This window comes from Pyrus communis, chromosome 8 (genome assembly GCF_963583255.1).
Source record: "Pyrus communis chromosome 8, drPyrComm1.1, whole genome shotgun sequence".
Lineage (NCBI taxonomy): Eukaryota > Viridiplantae > Streptophyta > Magnoliopsida > Rosales > Rosaceae > Pyrus > Pyrus communis.
The window spans coordinates 14,327,315-14,349,999 of NC_084810.1; the positions used below are offsets into that span (position 1 = coordinate 14,327,315).

At 35.9% G+C, this 22,685-nt stretch overlaps 2 protein-coding genes and 1 pseudogene across 2 annotated transcripts; all 3 read right to left on the reverse strand.

Moving 5' to 3' along the window:
* Positions 1–4,353: 4,353 nt before the first annotated feature.
* LOC137741429 (putative germin-like protein 9-2) lies at positions 4,354–4,994 on the reverse strand. Its single transcript, XM_068481145.1, has one exon. The coding sequence runs from the start codon at positions 4,992–4,994 to the stop codon at positions 4,380–4,382; it is 615 nt and encodes a 204-aa protein (XP_068337246.1). The 3' UTR covers positions 4,354–4,379.
* Positions 4,995–16,525: 11,531 nt separating this feature from the next.
* On the reverse strand, positions 16,526–17,158 carry LOC137741425 (germin-like protein 9-3; annotated as a pseudogene).
* Positions 17,159–21,540: 4,382 nt separating this feature from the next.
* On the reverse strand, positions 21,541–22,344 carry LOC137742998 (uncharacterized). Its single transcript, XM_068482921.1, has one exon. The coding sequence runs from the start codon at positions 22,342–22,344 to the stop codon at positions 21,541–21,543; it is 804 nt and encodes a 267-aa protein (XP_068339022.1).
* Positions 22,345–22,685: the final 341 nt, after the last annotated feature.

Sequence of the window (22,685 nt, forward strand, 5' to 3'; positions counted from 1 at the left end):
GAGCTAGTGAGACGGCAGAGGTGGTCACTGTTGGGGCGACGGAGCAACGGAAGAGGAGATAGAGAGGGGGCGACAGAGCGTAGCAGAGAGTTTTGGAAGGATATTAGACGTTGGGATATTTTAATTGGACTGATTTAACGTTGTCCTAGCCATTAAATAAAATTATAATATGATTTTTAGTTAAAAATGAAAGTATTAAAGTTATTTTCATTGGTTTTTCTATTTATAAATTCATTAAAATCTCTCAAATTCTCATTTGAATACATCTTAAATTCTGCTGTTGTTTTGGGTTCACTGTATTTCTGACCCTCCATTCTGTTTATTAGGGGTTTTGATAAAGCTAGATTTTTCGAGTCTTGTTTCATCGACTTTGCGGCAGGTTTGTACAACGATTTCACGAGAGATTTTTCAATGTGACCGTCACACGAGACGATACATTATATATTTTTATATAAATAGTGAGATATGTGTATTAAAATATTAATAACTTAAAAATTAAAATTTTCTATCACTTACATAAAAATATATACTGTATCATACGTGTTTTCGTCACAACTAAAAATTTCACCGATTTCACTGGCATGGTTGGTTTTTAACGAAAATTGATTATTTTCACTTTCCATCAAGTCTGCAATTTGAAGGAGTTTTAGTCAATTGTTTTCCATCTACTCTGACATTAGTCAATTGTTTTCGAACCTTTCATATTTTGTTTTTTAAATATTCTGGGTTCTATGAAGGATCCATATGGATACAGATACGGTTATACGGAAAATCTTTAAAAATTAAGATACGATACGTTATGGATACGGCAAATAAAAATGTATATAGTAACAAAATATACATTTTAAAACATAATTCATCATTCAAATTCAAGTACATTTGAGTTGTTAGAGAAGAAAAGTTCAAAATCTAATCCTCTTTATACAAGCTCTCTGTATTAAGCAACTTTCAATTATAGATGTCTCCTATTAGTTATCCAATTTTCTCCTCCTCATTACCTTTTCTGAAAGCGTAAATGTATCATAAAAGCTGAATACGTGTATCTTAAATGTAGGATATGCATATCCATTATGTCCAATTCGTGTCCATCAACCAGGATATGTGTCGAATGAGTATCTGAAAGTATCGGGCAAGTATAGTATCCGATCAAGTATCGGATACGGGATATGGGATATGGGGTCAAACAGAAGTATCCGTGCATCATAGGCTAGGTTCTATCAACAAATCTTCCATCTATTTACTCCTCCTTTGTTAAACGAATCTCCATAATTTAGGTTTGATTTTTATGCTTCAAGATTTGGAGTTTACAACATATTATTTTAAAATTTTAGGTTAAGTGTTGGCTGATAGTGGGCAAAGACCAAATTGGAGCGGTGTTCCTTGTGGAGGAATCTGGTAGAATTCTTTTTGCGAAAATGTTCTTTCTTCATTCCTTTTATTTTATTTTAATTAATTATCTTTGCTTTATTAAATATTTTGTGTTGCTCAGTTTCAGTAGTTAGTGGATTTTCTCCATTTAATAAGCTTGCTCACATTAAACTTAATGGGATGTATAGGGTTTGTTTGGAAGTACTTTTAAAATTACTAAAAACACTTTTGGTGAAATTGTTTTTAAAACCAATTCTTAGTAAAAATTCAAATGAATCCTGAAAAATCATTTTAAGTGATTCTTGCAAGAAGCATATATCTGATACTTCTTCCAAAAAACACTTAAAATGCTTTTGGGACTCGAATCAATTTTAACAAAAGCGCTTTTAGTCATTTTAAAAGTATTTTCCAAACGAGTCCATAGTTGATATGTATTTGGGTTTTTTAATTTATTATTTTATTTATATTAGTGAAATCGATGGTTTTGTAGATTGAATTTGTATATATGATGTTCTTGAGACATGAGTTTTCTTTCAAAGTTTTATATATGAATAAATGTTATGATATTAGATTTATTGATGTTCCAGTAGTTGGATGGGATTGTTTAAAACTGTTAGTTTTGTTATGCTTCGTTTTTATTAGATAAATTAGATTTTCTTTTGATCCATGCTTTTGTCTATACAGATAAAGAGAGCAATTAGTGAGGTTCAAGCATTACGAGCAGTATTTCACTATCAAAGGACTTCGTTTGCAGGTGTTCAAAGAAAAGTGAAGTCTTTCAAGTGACAATTTCCTTGTTTTTAGAGCCAATTTGGAATTCATGTGTAGTTTAAATCATTGGTGGTAGCTTTGTACATCTTGTAATACATTTTGACCATATGATTATTCATGAAATATTGTATTATAGTAAGTGTGCAATTTTGTTGTTTCTTTATATATTTTTTAGTTAGTTATTTTTTTTAAAAAAAAAACACATTTTATAACAGCCATTGGCCGTGATGAGTAAATGAATATACACACAGAAAGCATGTTGGTTGCTCTGTGAGAATTGAATCCAATTTTGCATCACCATTCCCATTTTCTTAGCTACTTCTCGTTACTTTAGCAAAAGCACATGTACAAATCTATATTATAGATGATAACAAAGAGTAGCCGAAGCCACATTTGTGGGTTCTCTAGTAACTTACGACTTATTCACTAATCAAGCTAACAAGATGTAACAGCTGTACATTAGAATTGTAAGAAATTATCATATGCCTGCATGTGTACTGCTGATAGTATGAGGACAAGCTAAGTTGCTTGACCCGTCATCAATTATATCAGAGATTCTGATTCCATAATTCTTGTGATTGTTTTTCTTGTCTTACTTAATACCCAAGTTGATCAGGTAGATACTCATCTGAAGTATGAAACATTAAAAATTTATAGATGTAGTAACATCCGATTCAAACCACATTTGGTTGCGATTGGGCCTTGTCTAAATGAGGTATATTTTCAGCATTAGATAGTGGAGAAACTGTTTCTTGAATGCTTGATTTCCATGCCCCTTGAAAGACATACACTTCCCATAAATTTTTTTCTGAGTCATATTGGAGTTTATACGGAGGCTTCAGTTCGGCGCACTGGGGCATGGCCAAAATTAGTCGTGAGTATTTCTCAAGCTTAAGATTGGCTGGTCTAGGAAGTTTATCAGTTGGTTCCAATTTTGATGTGAATATTTGACATGGCTGTTTCCGCGTTGTCATTGTAGTTTGTATTTTTCTTTAATGGTATTTGGGGTTCTATGTTTTGCTTGGATCGGTTGTAGGCTTGAGTAGCTGTATCTGAAGTCAAAATTCTAACATACGAACCAAATATAGGTGGTATGAAGGTAAAGGCTGATCGGGATGAGTCTTCACCATATGCGGCCATGCTTGCTGCACAGGACGTGTCTCAGAGATTTAAGGTCATCCTCATCTCCCATTAACCACGTTCATGATTAGAAACTGAATACTATTGCCAGCCTGAATAGGTTATGGTTGATTTGCTACCAAATCAAAGAGTTTAATCAGTATGATGAGTTGACTTTCAATTCTTAACAGGAACTTAGAATTATTGCTCTTCGTATTAAGCTCCGTGCCACTGGAGGCAACAAAACCAAGACTCCTGGTCATGGTCCTCACTCTCCACTACGGGCCCATGCTCGATCTGGAATGAGGATTGGCCGGATCGATAAGCCCTTTTATTTCTAAAAGAATGTTTAAGATCACTATTGCACGACTATTGCATGAAAAAGAGTGCAACCTATCCTCGTCATCGTTCTAGCCTAGGTGATTTGGTAGGGGTTTCTGTTGTGAGATATAGTAATGTACCGACTGAACCTAGAACGATTTAACTTTGTATGCCAATCCTTTTATCAGTGGTGGTCTTGAATCATTCTTGCTTTTTGTTTTCCAGAGGATGCGACTCCAATTCCCACTTACAGCACCAGAAGAAAGGGTGGCAGAAGAGGTAGAAGACTGTAAGCGACTTGCATATGTTTCGTCTCCGACGATTTTATCCATAAATTTTGGGGGCGGATGTAGTTTATGGCGGTATTAGCATTGAAGAACTGGAATGTTATGTAGTTTTTGTCCTCGCTAACTGAGCTTTACGTTCAACAAAAAAAAACAAAAAAAAAAAAAAAAAAAAAAAAAACTGAGCTTTGCGTTAAGAATTTGTATTTACAGACGGGTCCGATTTTATATGCTGCCTTTTCTTTTTGGTCTGTTTTATAGGCTTAGAGCATAATTCTGTTTTACTTGCTATCTCGGATGAGTATATTTCTCTGTACAGTTTAACTTTAGGACGTTTGGCATTGAGGAAAAACAATGGAAAAGAAAGTGAAGATTTTAGTTGGTTGACCATAATCATTTGTAGGAACATGCCCTTTGAATACATTAAGGGTAAATTATTCAAACAGAATTAGAAGTAAAAAAGGGATAGAAAATTGCTTGAGCTGAACATTGAACTTCTGGTTAACAATTATGTCCTCATGGCTTGGGTGCAAGTCCAGCCTTGAGCTTTTGAATGGTGGCAACATCGGTCTTGAAGGAGATAGCCAAGACATTGTCGTCAACGCCGGTGGCAAACAAGGTGCTGGGTATTGATACGGTTCCTGCATTTGCACTTCCAAAGGCAGAAATTGCCAGAGCTGGGAATTGTGGATCAGCATTGTACTGAAAGTGTAATAGTCCCTTCGGAAATACAAAAAGATCACCTACTTGAAGGGTCTGTGTAAAGAGTTTGTTTTTGGTGTCCACGAAACCGACTTCGAGGGTACCATCAATAAGGAAAAGGAGTTCAGCGGCACGAGGATGAGTGTGTGGTGGATTGGTACTATTAGATGGGAATTCGAGGACGGCGTATGAAACACTCTGGCCGTTGAGAGCAGGGAACTCAGCCATGGTTGCTTTTAATATCTTGAAAGCCGTGGGAGGGCCGCCCCCAACAAGAGCGCGAAATGCGGTGTATGTGAAGAAGTTGCCATCTACTTTTCCGTTTGGAGGAGCAATGAAGTCGGTAATAATGTCCGGGTCTCCGGCCATTGCCATTTGGACAAATGCGATTGAAGCAATTAGTAGTGAAAAGAATTTGAGAGCTGCCATAGTTGGAAACTTGATTAAATTGTAGAAATATTCAATATTGTGTTATTAATGTTTGGTCGTCTGATGAGATGGTTGGCCACAAGGGCAATATTTATAAGGTTCAGGGTTGAATGAACCCTAAAGAAAAAGTGGTGATTAGGGTTTGTGCTGTTGCTGCAGGCCTTTCTGATTTCAAAATTCGAGATGAAGGTTACAATGTTTCTTCTTGTAATTGAAGTTCCACAGATGTTTGTTTGTCATTTTATGGACAAGATCATGCCTAAACATATTACAAATTTTGCTCATTTCATCGCCCATGAATATTAAATTCCTAGTGTATGCTCAAATTTGACAACCAAACCCGATCAAGTTAACTTTTTTGAAGAGATCTTACCTTAACGTTTGAAAGCAAAATGCCAGGGAAACAAGTCTAATACCTGAGCCAAAAAGTTCTAAATCAAGCATTTTATACTGTTGTTTTGTTTGTGCCCAACGAGAAACAACTGTTTAAAAACTAGGAAGAATATAGAGATAAAAAATGACCTCTGCACACCTTTTTTTATTTTTATTTATTTTTATTTTTTATGCACGCTCTTGTTCAAGGTTGGTTGCACTAATATCACTTAAGGTTTATCGAGTTTTCACAAAATCCTCCACACATTTGAGACATTACACTAATACCCTTCAGGTTTAAATTCATTTTCATATAACTCCTTCAATCAAATTCTGCTAATAAATTGACAACTTTACCCTTATAACTAATTAATCAAATAATAAACAAAATATTAGAAAAATGAAATATTAAAAATAAATAAACACTAACTGCTCCACTAACAAAGTCAGCACAAATTTAGTTTGGTTAAACAGGTTTGGGTTGGTAGCCTATGGACTATTACTATTTGGTTAAACAAAATTTTTCAAGGGCAAACAATGAAGGTGATAATTTGGGTAAACACCTCAGTTGTAGAATTAGGTCATCTAAGGAGTCTTGAAAATATGGTTAAACAACAAGCTCTCCTTTTTGACTAGTTATTTATCCTAAGTCTCTGCCAGTGAAGAGTCTTTGATTCTTTTGTCGAACAACGTCACTGCATTAGCTTTCTAGGTGAAGTGGAGTGTTCTATAATCGAATATTATGTGACATTCAGAGTTCGACATATCAACTGCCAAACCAATTTTACAATAAAGACAGTCTTCTCATTTGAGTATCTTTATCTATACAATCTAATTATAGTTCGAGGGACCTATATTCTCACTAAAATAGTTGAGGTTGCCGAACCCAGTGTAAGGACCTAGAACTTTGTTGCGAGTTACACAACCTTGTCTTTAGGTTATAGAATCCAAGGCCAAAAGTGTTGCTTCCTCAACCAAGGTCACATGATTCCAGAGTCGGGAGCACATTCCAGTATACCACCACATTCAAAAGTATTAGCTTGGCTAAGCTAGGTAGCGAGTTGGCATGCCGACAACAATCAACCATCTAAGGACGTAGTTAACTCATTAAGTTACTCGACCGGTGTGCGTCGTACTTTGTGTAATTTTTAAGGTCAACAGATTTATAGAAGCACTCAAGTACTACCTAACTAACTAACTAACTAACTATACATATATATATATATATATACATATATATATATATATATATGTACATATATAATATAAATAAAATCAAGGATTTCATATAAAGTCATGAATACCATAGTACCTTAAGCCAAGGTCATGGACAACAAGGGACAGGCCACTTTGTTCTAGACCAATTGGTAAATAATTGATTCCAACAAAACCATATGCCTTAACATTTATTCTGACCAAGAAAAAATTTTGTCGGAAAAAATATGATTACTTTCGACAACAACTAATCACCCTTGAAAATATAAAAGCATTACCTAGGGGACTTTTTTTCCCTCAAAAATATAAAAACATTACCAAGAGGATTTTTTTTCCCTCAAATATACTAAATCAATTATGTCAACATGAGTAAACCTTCAGAAATAACCATTCTATTTTTGACAAGAATTTTACTCGTCGTTAATAAACTGGCGCCATTTTTCCTGGCAAACAAAAGTGCATTTCTAATGAAACTTGTGACCTTTTTCGAGGACATTATGTGTGTAGGTAATAAAAATTTGTTTCATGCCATATTACCGACGACCCATATTTTATGGTCGCAAAATATTGCTTTTTATGACGGTTTTTTGGGGGCCTAGGAAATCTTCATTGGTAATGACTACTTTTTTTGTTGTGACTCTTGTGCTTGTAGTTCAGTAGGCGTCCATCTCCCAGGATTCAACAATCTATAATCCAAAGTCAAAACACTTCAATCTTTGGACTTTGGCAAACTTCATACATTCCGTACTCTGAAGACACGACATAGAATATGACTAACAAAGAATAAAAGACCTTGAAGAAAACTCTTCTCTTCATTCTATATCTTAAAAGACAATAGTTCTTGAGTTTTTTTTTATAAAACTCAAGTATACTTTTTGCCGAAGAGATGTATCGTTTTGGGTTTAGGCAGTTAAGTAATACCCTCTAACAGACACATCACTAAAGGGGATGGCTTCCCTTTCGACACCATTTGATACATAACCTTTAACATTTGACTGACTCTTATTTTTCATTCATATTTTATAATTAATTATTATAATAGAATAATTATAATATTTAATTTCCAACAATGTTAATTACCTGCAGGCTGCAGCTTATAGCATCAAAGTGGTTTTATGGCCAAACTTCGTTCCTCCATTGCCCAATTTTACTTTTATCTTGTTGCAAAATTTTGTAACAACCAACAATCTATTATTTTTCACGCGGTGGATTGTCCTAGTGGTTAGGGCCGCCTTCAACCAATTGCATATTAGGTTGGAGTAAATTAGTATTTTGGTTCGGAAAAAAGAAAAAAGAAGACAAAAGCTAGTAATTTTTGGTTGCCAATTAACTCAAAACAGCATCAATACTTGTTGCTGCTAGGCATAAGTCACATGACTAGTAGACTGTTACTAGTCTTTGTCAGCCTCTAGATGTAGATCGCCCACCAAGAGGAATTACCAATGGCAGGACTTGAACTTAGGTCTTCGTCTAGGAAAGAGAAGATCATTACCACTCATTGGCTTAGTTTTTAGTTTTATTCTGCTTAGAGTTAAAGGAGAAAGTATATGAGAGAAATGAGGAGTGGAAAAAGGGAGAGGTGGTGGGAGAGCTTAAAGAAATGATTATCAAGCATGAGCAATTCTAAATCATAATTTATTGTAAAACTAACAGTTTATTGCTTTCTTGTTTGGGCTATTTTATTGACACTCCACATATTGTTAAAGGCTTTTTAGCCAAAATGGTCCCTGAGATTGAAAATCAATAGAAATGATCCCTAAGATTGTCCACCATCCATTATTTTGGTCCTTCCATTAAAAACTCTGTTAAGTGTCCCGGAGCTCATGGCCGGAAGTTTGGGCAATTTCCAATGCTTCGTAACTCAATTGTTTCTTAACCAAATTCGACCCATAATATATCAAAATGAAGATAGGAAAGTGTATAACAATATTATACCTATTTGGAAGTGCAATGGTTGCCAAAAATAACCGAAAAATAGCCTGAAAGGTGACTGATCCGCTGGAAAACTAGAAAACTTGTCGAAAACTGGGTATAATTTAAATGTTCATAACTTCTTCAATACTCAATGAGATCGAATGATTCAAAAATGAAAATCATACTTCTCGATGAGACGAAAAGATGGTACCTTTATCGACAGCTAACTCGTAGTGGTTTGGCCGGAAAATGGCTCGAAAATGGTTGTCTTGGTCTCGAGTTAGCCATTTTCAATCACTCAATTTTCATCAAGAAGTATGATTTTTGTTTTTAAATCACTCGATTTTGTTGAGTATTGAAGAAGTTATGAATGTTTAAAATTTACCCAGTTTCCGGCGAGTTTTCTAATTTTCCCACGAACCAGTCACCTTTCAGGCTATTTTCAGGCCATCTCCGGCAACCATTGGGCTTCCAAATAGGTATAATTATGTTCTACACTTTCCTATCTTAATTTTGATATATTATGGGTCAAATTTGGTTAAGAAACGATTGAGTTACGAAGCTTTAAAAATTGCCCAAACTTCCGGACAAAATCTCAGGGATACCTAATGGATTTTTAACGGAATGGCCAAAATAATGGATGCTGGACTATCTCATGGACCATTTGTATTGATTTTCAATCTCAAGAACCAAAGTGATGTGTTATGCAAATCTCAGGGGCCATTTCAGCTAAAAAGCCATTGTTAAATACACCCCATATATATACTAAATTCACACCAAGATTTTGTGCGACATTTGCACGATGTTATGTGCTTTACGTCACGCAAGATTTTGGTGCCAAACCAAGAAAGCTTTACCCCTTTTTTCCCAACTTTGCGCGACGCCAGTTTTCGTCGCGCAAAGTCAATGACTTTTTTAAAATCACTTAATCAGTTTGGGAGGCAGAAACTGCAAACCAATTGCAGCAGCTATCTCCCTCCCCTATCTCTTCAAAACCTTCTCCAATCCTCTGCCTTCCTCGATTTATTCCTATTCGGTAAGCGATTTGATTTTGTATATGTAACTTTGAATTGAGAATTCAAACTAAAACTACTAAATTTGTTTTGTACAGGATTTTTGTGTACGAATTTAAAGGAATGTCATGCCCTTGTCTAAACTTTGTGAATAAATGTTTCTTCACTGTCAATTTTGCTTTACAGCAAATGCAGGAGGATATTGTCTATGGAGCAAGACACCACTTGAATTACTTTATATCTCTTGGGAGAATTCTCCTAATTTCGGTTTGGCATAGGGAGTTGAGATGATTTCAACGATTGACATGCGCTCTTGCTTCTTAAAGGTGTGGCATTAGTACCCTAACTATTGATTAACTATTTGTAATTTTCTTGATTAAGAGCTCCTAGTTAACAATGTGCTAAACCTTATGACATTGTAGCTGTCAAAATAATTTAGTTTTTCTCTAATCTCTTATTCGTGATTGGACCTGTATACATTGTAGATCTTCCTTTTTCCACTTTCAATTGATTTAGTCTTTTCCCTTTTTGCAGTTAAGTTGTTTAAATAAGGACAAGTGCCTTATGATTACAACTCCCCATAATCCAGAAACTGTTGTATGTTCTTTTCTCAATGTTTTCTTCTTAGATCAATAAATGTAATTTAGAAATGTTTCTGACGTGTATATATATGGGATTGTATCAGATCCGCCTTCAACTGGAGACACTTCTAGCAGAGAAGGCTTGATTAGCTAACGAGAATTCAGTTTATGCACACAAGAATTGGTTCCTTAGGGAAATTGTGAAATACCACCAGTTGACAATGCAGGACGTTGTGTATTTAGATGATGAAGAAGTCACCAAAGTTAACCCATTAACCAGCCCCACCGGCGTCTCCAGGATGCTCTCTATTTCCCCGCCCTTATTAGCACCCCCATCCCTGCCTCCAGATGACTCTTCATATGCAACCTCACCAATACCATAAAGTTGCTTCCACCAGGCCTCTTGCTTCCTATCCTTTTTTTCGTTATCTCTTCAGGTTTACTTTTCACTTTGGTTATAAATCAAGTTTTAAGGATGAAGTCTTAGTTTATTTGAGTGAAGATCAACCGTATTGATTTTGTACAAGAAAGATATACACAAACTACATGCATGATCCCAATATTTTGTTTTCTAGAGAACAAAATAAGCAATGAAAGAATTTGATTCTTGGAGCTCATGCCACAAACTTCACCATTAAGCTCAAGGAAGGATGAGAATTCTCAAACTTCGAAAAGAAAGTCCCAACAAGCTCCACACTTTTCTACTTTAGATCGATGACTTTGTTCTTCATGTAAAGAATTAGAGTCTGGTTAGCTTTCTGCTAACAATTCTATGACTACAAAGTTGATGTACATTGTTCTTTTGTGTTTGTAAATAAAGTTGTTGTGAACATATGAGTTAATATATTGGATAATTTGTTCATGTATTTTACAGTCAACAATCAACATATATATTAGATTAAGAATATCTTCCTAATAGGATGCATTTTCTTCTAGCTTGACAGATAGATGGAATGGCATGTTCATCTTCGTCTGGCGTGAAAAGAAATCAGAGGGGTTAGGATTGGATTTTGGATGGCATTTGGTTTTTAAAATATTACTTTGTTTCGTTAGTTGATCTTTGAATGTTTGTTTTTTGGGATTTTTGGCGTATGCGATCTCCAAGTATATACAAACATGTTTGACGGTTGGATCGTTGAAACTAGTTTCGTAGAATGCGTATCCCATCAAGTTCAATGGTATATATATATATTTATTAAGTGGCTTTAAATTTATTTATTGTGTACGTATAACACTTAAGAAATTGAATTGTATGTATATTTATTAAGTAGCTTTAAATTTATTAGTGTAGTTCGGATCGGGTTTTTGTTAGAAAAAATATATTATTGTGGGTTTTATGCAAAAAAAAAATTGAAACTGAAGGGAGTAAAGTCACATTTTCAGTAATTTTACAATTTTTTTTTTAATTATAACTTGTGTGACACCATGATGGGGTCGTTGCACAAAACCACTTTGTGCGATGAAGGTGTGCATTCGTTGCTCAAAATAGCTTTTCACGACGTAAGTGTACTTATGTTGCGCAAAACAGTTTTGCGCGACGAAGACTGTCGTCATGCAAAAATGCTTTGCATGACGAAGGTGCACCTACGTCGTGCAAAGCTATTTTGCGAGACGAATGCACACCTTCGTCGCGCAAAGTCAACAACTTTGGGGTATAACATAAGATTTTGTGGTATCTACTTGTGTAAATATTTTAAATTGACGATCAAATTAGTTCATTGTATTCATATAGGATCAAGGAGTGTAACTGTAAAAAAATCATCAAAATCAGAGGTAAAATAACCGTTAAATCGTGATTTTTCATTTATAACCGTCGAAAAGTTTTGTCCTATTACTTGATCTTTGAATATTTGTTTTTTGTAATTTTTGGCGAATGCGATCTCGAAGTATATACAAACATGTTTGACGGTTGGATCGTTGAAACTAGTTTCGTAGAATGCGTATCCCATAAAAACAATACATTCACTAACACTTAAGAGTTTATACTTTTATTAAGTATAACATAAGATTTTGTGGTATCCGCTAGTGTAAATATTTTAAATTGAAGATCGAGTTCATTCATTGTATTCATATAGGGTCAAGAAGTGTAGTTGTAAAAAATCATCAAAATCGAAGTTAAAATAACCGTTAAATCTGATTTTTCGTTAATAACCGTTGAAAAGTTTTGTTCCGTTACTTAATCTCTTAATTTTTTTTTTTTTTTTGCAATTTTTAGCGTATGCGATCTTGAAGCATATACAAACAAGTTTGACTGTTTGATCGTTGAAATTAGTTTCGTAGAATGCTTATCCCATAAAAACAATAGATTCACTAACACTTAAGAATTTATTTATACTTTCATTAAGTATAACATAAGATTTTGTGGTATCCACTAACGTAAATATTTTAAATTGACGATCGAATTAGTTCATTGTATTCATATTGGATAAAGGAGTGTGGTTGTAAAAAATCATCAAAATCGGAGCTTAAATAATTGTTAAATCGTATTTTTTCGTTTATAACCGTCGAAAAGTTTTGTCCCATTACTTAATCTTTGAATGTTTGTTTTTTGTGATTTTTGGCATATGCGATCTCAAAGTATAGACAAACAAGTTTGACGGTTGGATCGTTGAAACTAGTTTTGTACAATGCGTATCCCATCAATTTCAATGGTATATATATTTATTAAGTAGCTTTAAATTTATTTATTTGTACGTATAACACTTAAGAAATTGAATGATATGTATATTTATTAAGTAGCTTTAAATTTATTGTAGTTCGGGTCAAGTTTTTGTTAGAAAAATATATTATTGTGGGTTTTATGTAAAAAAAAAATTGAATTTGAAGAGAGTAAAGTCACATTTTCAATAAATTTTATAATTATTTAAAAAAAAAAATACCTTGCACGACGCCATAATGTGGTCGTTGCACAAAAACACTTCGCGTGACGTCAAAATTGCGTCGCACCATTTGTGATAATTTTGGCGGTGCAATTGTAAAAAATAGGCGGTATTTTTAAATTTTCACTACTGGATACCTCACAGCAACATAGCAGGTATGGACCTCATCCTTCATCTTCATCCTTCTCTCATACTCGATCTCTCTCTTCCCTCTCGCTCATATCGCCTTCTCTCTCCCATTCTCTCACTCGGTCTCTCTCTTCCCATAGCCTTCCTCCTCATCCTTCATCCTCATCCTCTCCTCATCCTCTCCCGACTGCACCCAACCAGCAAGTATAGACCTAGGTCAGAATCAAGCTTAATTCTTTATTTTTCTTCTTTCTAAGGTTAGAATCAAGCTTTAATGCCTTAATTTGAAGATTTTGGTATTGCAATTAGATTCAGTTTGGAAAATTAAATTAGAGTCTTAGTGTTAAATCGAATTTTAGGGTTTTAGTGTTAAATCGAATATTAAGATGTTGATGGTGTTGTGCGTTGTGAGTGTGAATTTTAGGGTTTTAGTCTTAATTTGAACATTTGCTTCAGTTTGCTACTGCTTTATATAAATTACGCTGAATAGGTTGTCTACGCTTCATTTCGACGTGTAATTCTTCATGTGACCAGATGTTTAAATTTTCTTTAGCAGATTTTCGTTTCAGCTTCTAGTGATGCTATTTTTTTAGTATTGATAACTTTGCACAGTTTCGATAACAGAGTTGAGGTTCTGATAAACTTTATACCATTTTGTCTGCCTAGTCTTCTTTTAATACTCTTACTATTATCTTAATCTTTTCTTTGAGCAGTAATCGGCATTTCCTTCCATAAACTTATAGTTGACGGGGTTTTTATACTAATCTACAAATATTAGAAAGGAAGAAGGAATTCTGTTTTTCCGTAGGTTGCAGCAAACTTAAGCAATCTGCTGGTGGATTTCATTTTCCTCGCTTGGTTTAATGATGAACAGGCTTTTCCATTGTTCAACTTTGATAAATTTAACATCATGAATCTCAGTCTCTGGATATCGTCTCTATGTAAGGTTTTTTACCCCACCTGTTTAGGGTGGTGGGTTGGTATGCTTTCTGTCTACTGTTACAGTGTCAAGAAATCAACAAATTAATGTATACAAACACACAAAAGCATAAATAGCTAATAAAGTAGCTTAAAACCTAGCATTGTCTTCTGATCCATGTTCAATAAGCATAAATAGGCACACACGCATATTTTAAAAAGTTGAAACTCTGTAAGTGATGTTAATGTCATCCTCATTAATTAGTGCACAGCCATGAATTGATTTGTATACGACTTTCAAGCATAATGTGTTCGTTTATGAATAGCTCTTAATCCTTTTCAGTTTTGCTTTCCCTTTATGTGAATGTGTTAGAATATAGTTGATTAGCAGTCTGATGTCACAGTGTTCCTTCGTGTCATTTACCACCATCCTAGTTTAGATTCCTGGCTCTGCTGCTGCAGTGCCATATGAATGCAATATGAAGGTAACTTACTTTCATTGGAGTTGTTATGGCTGCTTTCTGATTAATCACTATTCTAGTCTACAGTACAATCATGAATATATGTGAAGTTCCTTGCTTTGTAAGTTGTAAGTGTGTGTGAGTGTGTGTGTGTGTGTAAATATGGGGCGCGGCTTGATGGTATGAAAGGTTTTGCTAAGTTATTTATGGGTTAAGCCAAAATGTTGTAATGCAGCATGAATTTACAAGTTTTACCTTGTTATATGTTGCACTGATGGTTTTAAGTAAAATTTGAAACCTGGTTCTTCAAATATCTTAAACTGCCCTAGAAGTTTTGACAATTCCCTTTTACATTGAAAGTGTATATATTCAATGGTCAATGGATTCTTCTTTTCAATTTTCTCAATTTATCACAAGTTGGTTGCTGCTGTTTAAGAGCTAGGTTTTCATTGTTTGTTTTGTAGTGTTATTCTTTCTTTGTTGCATCCATGCATATCGATTCGAACTTCTTCCCTACAATAATTGTGTATCTCATTGATTAGACACTGTATAGGAACTAACATAGTTGGTTCCTGGTGAACTATGCAAGCTATCTTTTGCTGGTTATTGGAGCTTGAACATGCATTTCTCAAGGTGTTTAGATCTCGACATAACATTATGGGATTTAAATCCCCTAACAGCATCTGTTGCTTCTCTTACCTTCCTACCTGTTTACTAGTTAGTCTCTATGGTCATGTGTCAAGTTGAATGGCTTGTATGAAGTAAACTGTTTTTGTATGGTACCATTGATTGATACCATTAGTGTAATGAAGTTTTGGTACCATTGATTGATTACAATGTTTGCTTACTAGAGTGTTTACTGGGAATCCTAAAACATGTTTTAGTTGTTATAAATAGTGATTCAGATAATCTTTAAAATTTATCACATATTCCCAGTGTCAGATTACCCATTCTTTTTTGTTTCACTTGATGCACTTTTTTTTGTTGGTTATGAAAATGGATAGGTAGTTCATCTTGGTTTCAAATTAAGAATGTTGGTAACCTACTTATATTACTTTGGCTGCTAATTGATTAGTTTCAAATGCAAGCAAGGATTAGTTTCTAATGTTATATTTTTAAATGCAGCTTTCCTCGGAGACCTCGATCGAGGGCGTCATTGTACCCGAGGATGTAGGTCTTCAGATCGTGACTGAGGTCCTGGATCAGAAGTTCGGTCATCATCATGGCAAGGTTGTTCGGTGTATGGGGAAGGTGGTGGTTCGTGAGACGGGTGCCTCCTCTTCCAGATCGTCCATAGGAGAGGTCAATGCCCTGAAGGAGGAAGTGACAACCCTAAAAGGTCAGCTTGAGGCCTAGGGCGAGTAGATGAGGGCCCAGGGCGAGCAGATGAGTATGATTGTACGGGCCTTAGTGATGTCCAGCCTCCAAATCCTGATGCCAGCACCTGATCTTGCTCCCCCTTCGACCTCATAGCCACTTCACCTAGTTGATACCCAGTAGCATGATGTATTAAACCTAGAAGACTACTTGTTGTAGTTTTTTCTTTTTTGTTCGGACATCTTGTATGTACATTTTCATATATTTTATAATTAAATACTTTTTCTTGGTTTATTAATTATTATTTAGAATTTAATTACAATATTTATTCAAATTTAAATAAAAAATATTTTTGCCAAAAAAAAAAAAAAAAACAAGGGTTTGCTCGACAAAGAAGTAACTTGCGTTGCGCAAAGTAGTTTTGCAACTTTGCACGACGTAGGTCACTTCTTCGTCGCATAAACCCTGCTTTCACTGCCTTGGCACAACGAAGGTTCGTTAGGATAATTTTTGAGCGACCTTTTTTGACTTTGCGCCGAAAGACCTGCGTCGCACAAAGTGTTTTTTGTACAAGTGAAATAATCAAGGAAATGTTCTCATATAGTCCAGAATAAATTAATTGTGGCAAACAATGTAATACAGGTTGATGGCACACCCTTTGAACACATTATTGGTAATTATTTAACAAACAATGTAATACTGGGGATCAATTCTCTGGTTATGTGACTATCTTTACGGCTTGGGAGCAAGACCAGCCTTAAGCTTTTGAATGGTGCCAACATCAGTCTTGAAGGAGATAGCCAACACATTGTCGTCGATGCCGGTGGTGAACAAGGTGGAGGGTATTGATACAGTTCCTGCATTTGCACTTCCAAATGCAGAAATTGCTATGGCTGGGTTTTCTGCATCAGCATTGTACTGGAAGTGCGCAAGTCCCATGGGAAACACAAATAGATCACCTGTCTGAAGCGTCTACGTAAAGAGGTTGTTTTTGGTGTCAACGAAACCAACTTCAAGGGTACCACCAACGAGGAAAAGTAGCTCAGCCGAGCGAGGATGAGTGTGTGGTGGGTTGGTAGTGCCATTTGGGAACTGAAGGACGGCATACGAAACACTCTGCCCATTAAGAGCAGGGAATTCAGCCAAGGATGCCTTCATAGCCTTGAAGGCTGTGGGAGGGTCTCCTTCAACAAGGGCACGAAAGCCGGTGTATGTAAAGAAGTTTCCATCTACGGTTCCATTTGCATTTGGAGGCACTATGAAGTCAGTAAGAATGTCCGGGTCTCCCGCTATTGCTATTTGGACAATGGCAAATGAGAAAATTATTAGTGAGAACAATTTGAGGCCGGAAGTTCTGGAGACCATTGTTGAAACCTGATTAACATAATTTGAGTTGGATGAGATATTTGTGCTTCTAGGGACTATATATAGGGTGATGGTTGTGTCAATTCTAAAGAGGAGGCAACAACAGCATTCGAATTTATTAATTTGTTGCTGCAGGCCTTGCTGTAGTTGCAGTTTACAATATTAATTTATTTCATGTTAACTTAGTCGAACATTACGATGTTTCCTTGTAGTTCCAGTAGGAAACAATGAAAGTTAGGGCTCTAGCTTATCTTGAGCAGCATTGAATGTATAGATGGAGTAGAACAGAAGTATATGCTTGTGAGCATTTGGCTTTGTTCGCAAAATGTTCCTTGGTGAGTAATAATATTACAACACAATAGGGTATATGTTCATTCAGTTCTGATTCTTGACACCCACAAGACGTTAATTCCAGCTTAACCTTTGCTTTATAGAAAAATTATAGCGAGAAGAGGTTTGTACAGAAAGGCTTGCCAAACTGGAGATGAAGATTACAATGTAATCGTTGTCGTAGCTGCGGTTCCACAGTTGTTAATTTGTATTTTTTTTCTTGGAATAGAAACAAGAACTTAACAACTCTTGCTTAACTTCTCCAATACTAATATTAGATAGAAATAAATATTAATAGAAGTATATGTATGTTTCGACGTCCCTTTTTGTTTTTTATTTTGTTGGTTACGTTGTTTTCTTTTATTTTTCCGGGTTATGACATATGGAGATAGTTTGCAAAAGGAATGAATATTCTCTTCTTTCTTGCAGAAGTTGCAAAGAGGAATATATTTCTCTCTTAATGGAAAAATAAGCACACACACGTGCATTTCATGACCGTTTTGCCTTAGCTGGATCCACACACATCACACTTGATCTCAGCCACACATCTAGCTAATTTATAGGATCACTACACATGGCTATTTTAGTCTCACATCTTTTGACCTCACACTTGGCAGATATGCTCAAGTGAATACACAAATAAACTCATCTTATTTCACTAATACTAATCAACTATAGACTTATAATTCAACACTCCCCTTTAAGTCTTGAGCTGATTTCACTCTGAGCATACTCATGAGATAGTTGAAACGATCCTTAGCCAAAGGTTTTGTGAAAATATCTGCTAGTTGCTCTTTAGTGGGACAATACACCAAATCAATTATTCCTTCCTGCAGTGCATCCTTAATAAAATGATACCTTCTATCAAAGTGTTTGGTCTTCTGATGGAACACAGAATTCTTTGTAATAGCAATGGTAGAAGTGTTATCACAATGAAGAGGAGTAGCTTCAGTTTGTAATTCTCCAAAATCTTCCAAAACAAACCTCAACCATATTGCTTGAGTTGTGGCTTCTGATGCACTTATATATTCAGCCTTTGCAGTTGAGAGTGCAACATAGTTTTGCTTAATCGAAGCCCAAGAAAACACACCATTGCCAAATGAGAATGCATATTCTGATGTGCTTTTGATGTCCTCCAATGAGCCACCCCAATCACTATCACAAAAGCTAATTAAACAAGCTTTCCTTCCCTTCACATACTCCAGGCGATAATCCAGAGTTCCCTTGATGTATCTGAGTACTCTCTATGCAGTTCCATAGTGTCTATTGGTAGGACAGTGCATAAATCTTGCTAATAAACTTGATGCATACATTATATCCGACCTTGTAGCAGTGAGATATAGAAGGCTTCCCATAATGCTTCTATACATTTTCTCACTCGTAGATCCACTTCCATCGTCTTTAGATAACTTCTCAGTAGCTACAAGAGGAGTTGTGACAGTCTTTGCTTCATTTAATCCAAACTTACTCAGTAAAGAACTTGCATACTTTTTTTGGTGAATGAAGATGCTACAGTCAGTTTGAATCACCCCCATTCCGAGGAAGTGATGACGGAGTCCCAAATCTGTCATCTCATACTTCATTTTCATATATTCCTTGAACTCTTTTAGCATTGATTTGCAATTGCCATTGTAGACTATATCGTCCACATAGATAGAAACAATCAAGATATCTTCTCCCTTTGCTTTTATATACAGAGTTGGTTCACTCAAGCTCTTCTTGAAACCACACTGTGAGAAATAGTTGTCAATCTCTCCATACCAGGCTTTTAGAGCTTGTTTTAGACCATAGAGAGCCTTATGAAACTTGTACAACTTTTCCTCCTTGCCTTTGACTACAAAAGTTTCAGGATGCTCAACATAAACCTTTTCTTGTAGAACTCCATTCAAGAAGGCCGATTTCACATCTAATTGATACAATTTCTAGCTCTTTTGTGCAGCCAAGGCTATTAAAGTTCTAATGGTATCCAACCTAGCAACCGATGCATAAGTCTCATTGTAGTCCAAACTAGGCTTTTGTGCATAGCCCTTTGCAACCAGCCTTGCTTTATTCTTCAACATTGAGCCATCATGATTTAACTTGGTTTTGTAGACCCATTTAACCCCTATAACAGGTTTTTCAGTTGGTCTGTCAACAAGCTTCCAGGTGCCATTCTTTTCAATCATAAACAGCTTATCCTCCATAACTTTTAACCAAGACTCATCTTGTTTGGCATCCTCATACTTCTTTGGATCCATGATACACAGATTGCATTAACCCAACACTTTATTCAGATTCCTCCACTTCAATGGTGTATGGTCAAATGCTTGATTGTGCCCTTCACTCAAGTTTGACATGCTTGCAAATTCACCTGAGATAGGTGACTTGGATTGAACTTTAGAGTCTTCAATACTAAGAACTTGCCTAGATGGAGATAATATAGATGATGTAGGAGACAACACCACTCTATCACTTATTCCTGTACTTATGTCACCATGAATAAAACTTCCAGTATTGATGGATATTAACTCTGAGTTCTCTTCCCAATTCCAGGCAGGTTCTTCATCTTATACAATGTCTCTTGACAAGAATAATTTCTTGGATAGTGGATCAAATACCCTATACCCCTTTTCACAAGTTGCATATCCCACAAATACTCCTTTGAAGCTTTTAGGCTTAAGCTTATGTCTGTGTTCAACTGGGACATGAACATAGCATAGTGAACCAAATACTTTTAGGTGTGTTATTCCTGGTTTTCTTCCAGAATAAGCTTTAAAAGGTGTGATGTTGTTCAAAGCCTTTGTGGGACATCTGTTTAGAATGTACACTGATGTATGCACTGCTTCTGCCCAGAGAAAGTATGGTATCCTCCTCTCATGCAACATGGATTTAGCCATCTTAATCACAGTTTTGTTCTTCCTCTCCACTACTCCATTTTGTTGTGGAGTATATACAAGAGTGAATTGTCTTTGTATTCCTTCCTTTTCATAGAATAGGTCGAATTTAGATGACTTGAACTCCCCTCCTCTATCACTTCTCAGACACTTAATCTTGAATCCACTTTGTAACTCTGCCATAGATTTGAATTTTTTAAAACAGTTGAATGCATCGACTTATATCTTAGGAAATAAACCCAAATCATTCTGCTGAGATCATCTATCAATAGCATGAAATACTTATTTCCAACAATTGAATCATTCTTCATAGGTCCACATAGATCAACATGAATCAGTTCAAGTGGAGCAGTTACTCTTTGCACTTGATTTCTTGGAAATTTTTCTCTGTGTTATTTTCCAAATTGGCAACCTTCACAGACTCAATTGTAGTCTTCAAGCTGAGGCAAACCATGCACCATTTCCTTGTCTCTCAATTGTTTGAGACCACCAAAGTGTTAAGTGCCCAAGTCTCATGTGCCAAGTCTCAGTAGAGTGAGTGACACTAACTTTTAAAGCCACTTGGTTCTCAGTTAACAAAGCCAATGGATATCACCTATTCACTTTCTTCTTCACTTTCATAACTAAGCATTCCAGTGATAGACCATCATACACATTGCACATTCCACCACCAAACATCAAGAAATATCCATGCTCATCCATTTGACCTACACTTAGCAAGTTTTCTTTTAAACCAGGCAGGTACATTACTTCTCTAACATACTTTTTGCCCTTATTTGTATCAATCACCAATGAGCCCATTCCTACTACATTCACAAAGTCTCCAGTTGGCATTTGAACTTTGCCATCTATGTTGGTTCTTACATCAACAAGCAATTCTACATTTCCTGTCATGTGATTGCTACAATCACTATCGATGTACCGCTCTCCATTCACCCTTGGTTATGTAAGTGTGCTATTTGCATAAAATAGATTCCCTGTCATCTCCAAATGGTTAGCACTGTTTGCCTTTTGCACTGTTTTAGCTGCTGTACATTCTCTAGTCCAATGCCCAAATTTATCACAATTGAAGCATTTTGGTTTCCCTTTGTATCTACACTCACCAAAATGGTATGTAGAACACACCTTGCACTGAGGCTTTGCAACCTCTTAACCCATTGGCTAAGGTGCATTCATATTCTAATAAGTGTTCAGAGGAGATTTCTGCTGAAATTTGGGTTTTGATTCCCATTTCTTGCCTTTAGAATTCCAGTTTCTCTGAAATCTGGATGAACCAGAGTGAGCATCACTCTTGTTTTGTTCCTTTGGATTCACAGAGAGTGAAGAAAATGTTCTCTCAGTTACATCAATAGTATGCAAATCAAACCGTTGTTCTTGGCTCTTCAAAATTGCAACTACCTCCTGCAATTCTACAGTCTCCAAACACTTTGTATTCTCAATGACTAGACATATGGGGTCATATGGTTTACTAAGGCTGATCAGAACTTTCTGCACAAGTCTTTCATTAGACAGAATTTCACCAAACGTTTTCATCTGATTAATCAAATCATTTAGCCTAGTAAGATACCCAGACAAAGTTTCATCATCACGCATTCTAGCATATTCGAATTCACGTCTCAGATTTTTCAATTTCACAAATTGTACCTGATCACCACCGTGATACTCTCCATACAACAAATCCCATGCCATCTTCGCTGATTCAGCATTGGCGATTTGAGGGAAGATCTGATCTGAGATTGCATTCTGAATGATTCCCAGAGCCTTTGCGTCTTGCATCAACACAGCGGCCATTTCTTCATCTACATCATCATCCAATGATCCTTCAGTCTTCTTATTCTTCGAATCGGAAGTTTTAACTCCCTTCTCTACCAGATTCCACAACCCATGTGATTTGAAAATCATCACCATCTTGATTCTCCAGAACTCGTAGTTCTTGCCGAAGAAAATTGGACTTCTCACTTCCGAGCCTCCAGATCCAGACATCTTTGGTTTGAATGGGTTGATTTCTCTTCTCAGATGATAATGGGTCTCTGGCGACTTTCACTGAGCTTCAACTCAGCTCAATGAGTTCACAGATTTACGCCCAAGTTCAGATGATCGAACCTGGCTTTGAGGCCATGTTGTTTTCTTTTATTTTTCTGGGTTATAAGATATGGAGATAGAGAAGATTGAAGGATGCAAAAGGAATGAATGTTCTCTTCTCTCTTGTAGAAGTTGCAGAGAGGAATATATTTCTCTCTTCATGGAAAAATAAGCACACACACGTGCATTTCATGACCGTCTTGCCTTAGCTGGATCCACACACATCACACTTGATCTCAGCC

What these genes read in the sequence shown, in the direction of transcription:
- LOC137741429 (XM_068481145.1), bottom strand. Translation starts at nt 4,994, where the DNA reads ATGGCAGCTCTCAAATTCTTTTCACTACTAATTGCTTCAATCGCATTT.
- LOC137742998 (XM_068482921.1), bottom strand. Translation starts at nt 22,344, where the DNA reads ATGTCTGGATCTGGAGGCTCGGAAGTGAGAAGTCCAATTTTCTTCGGC.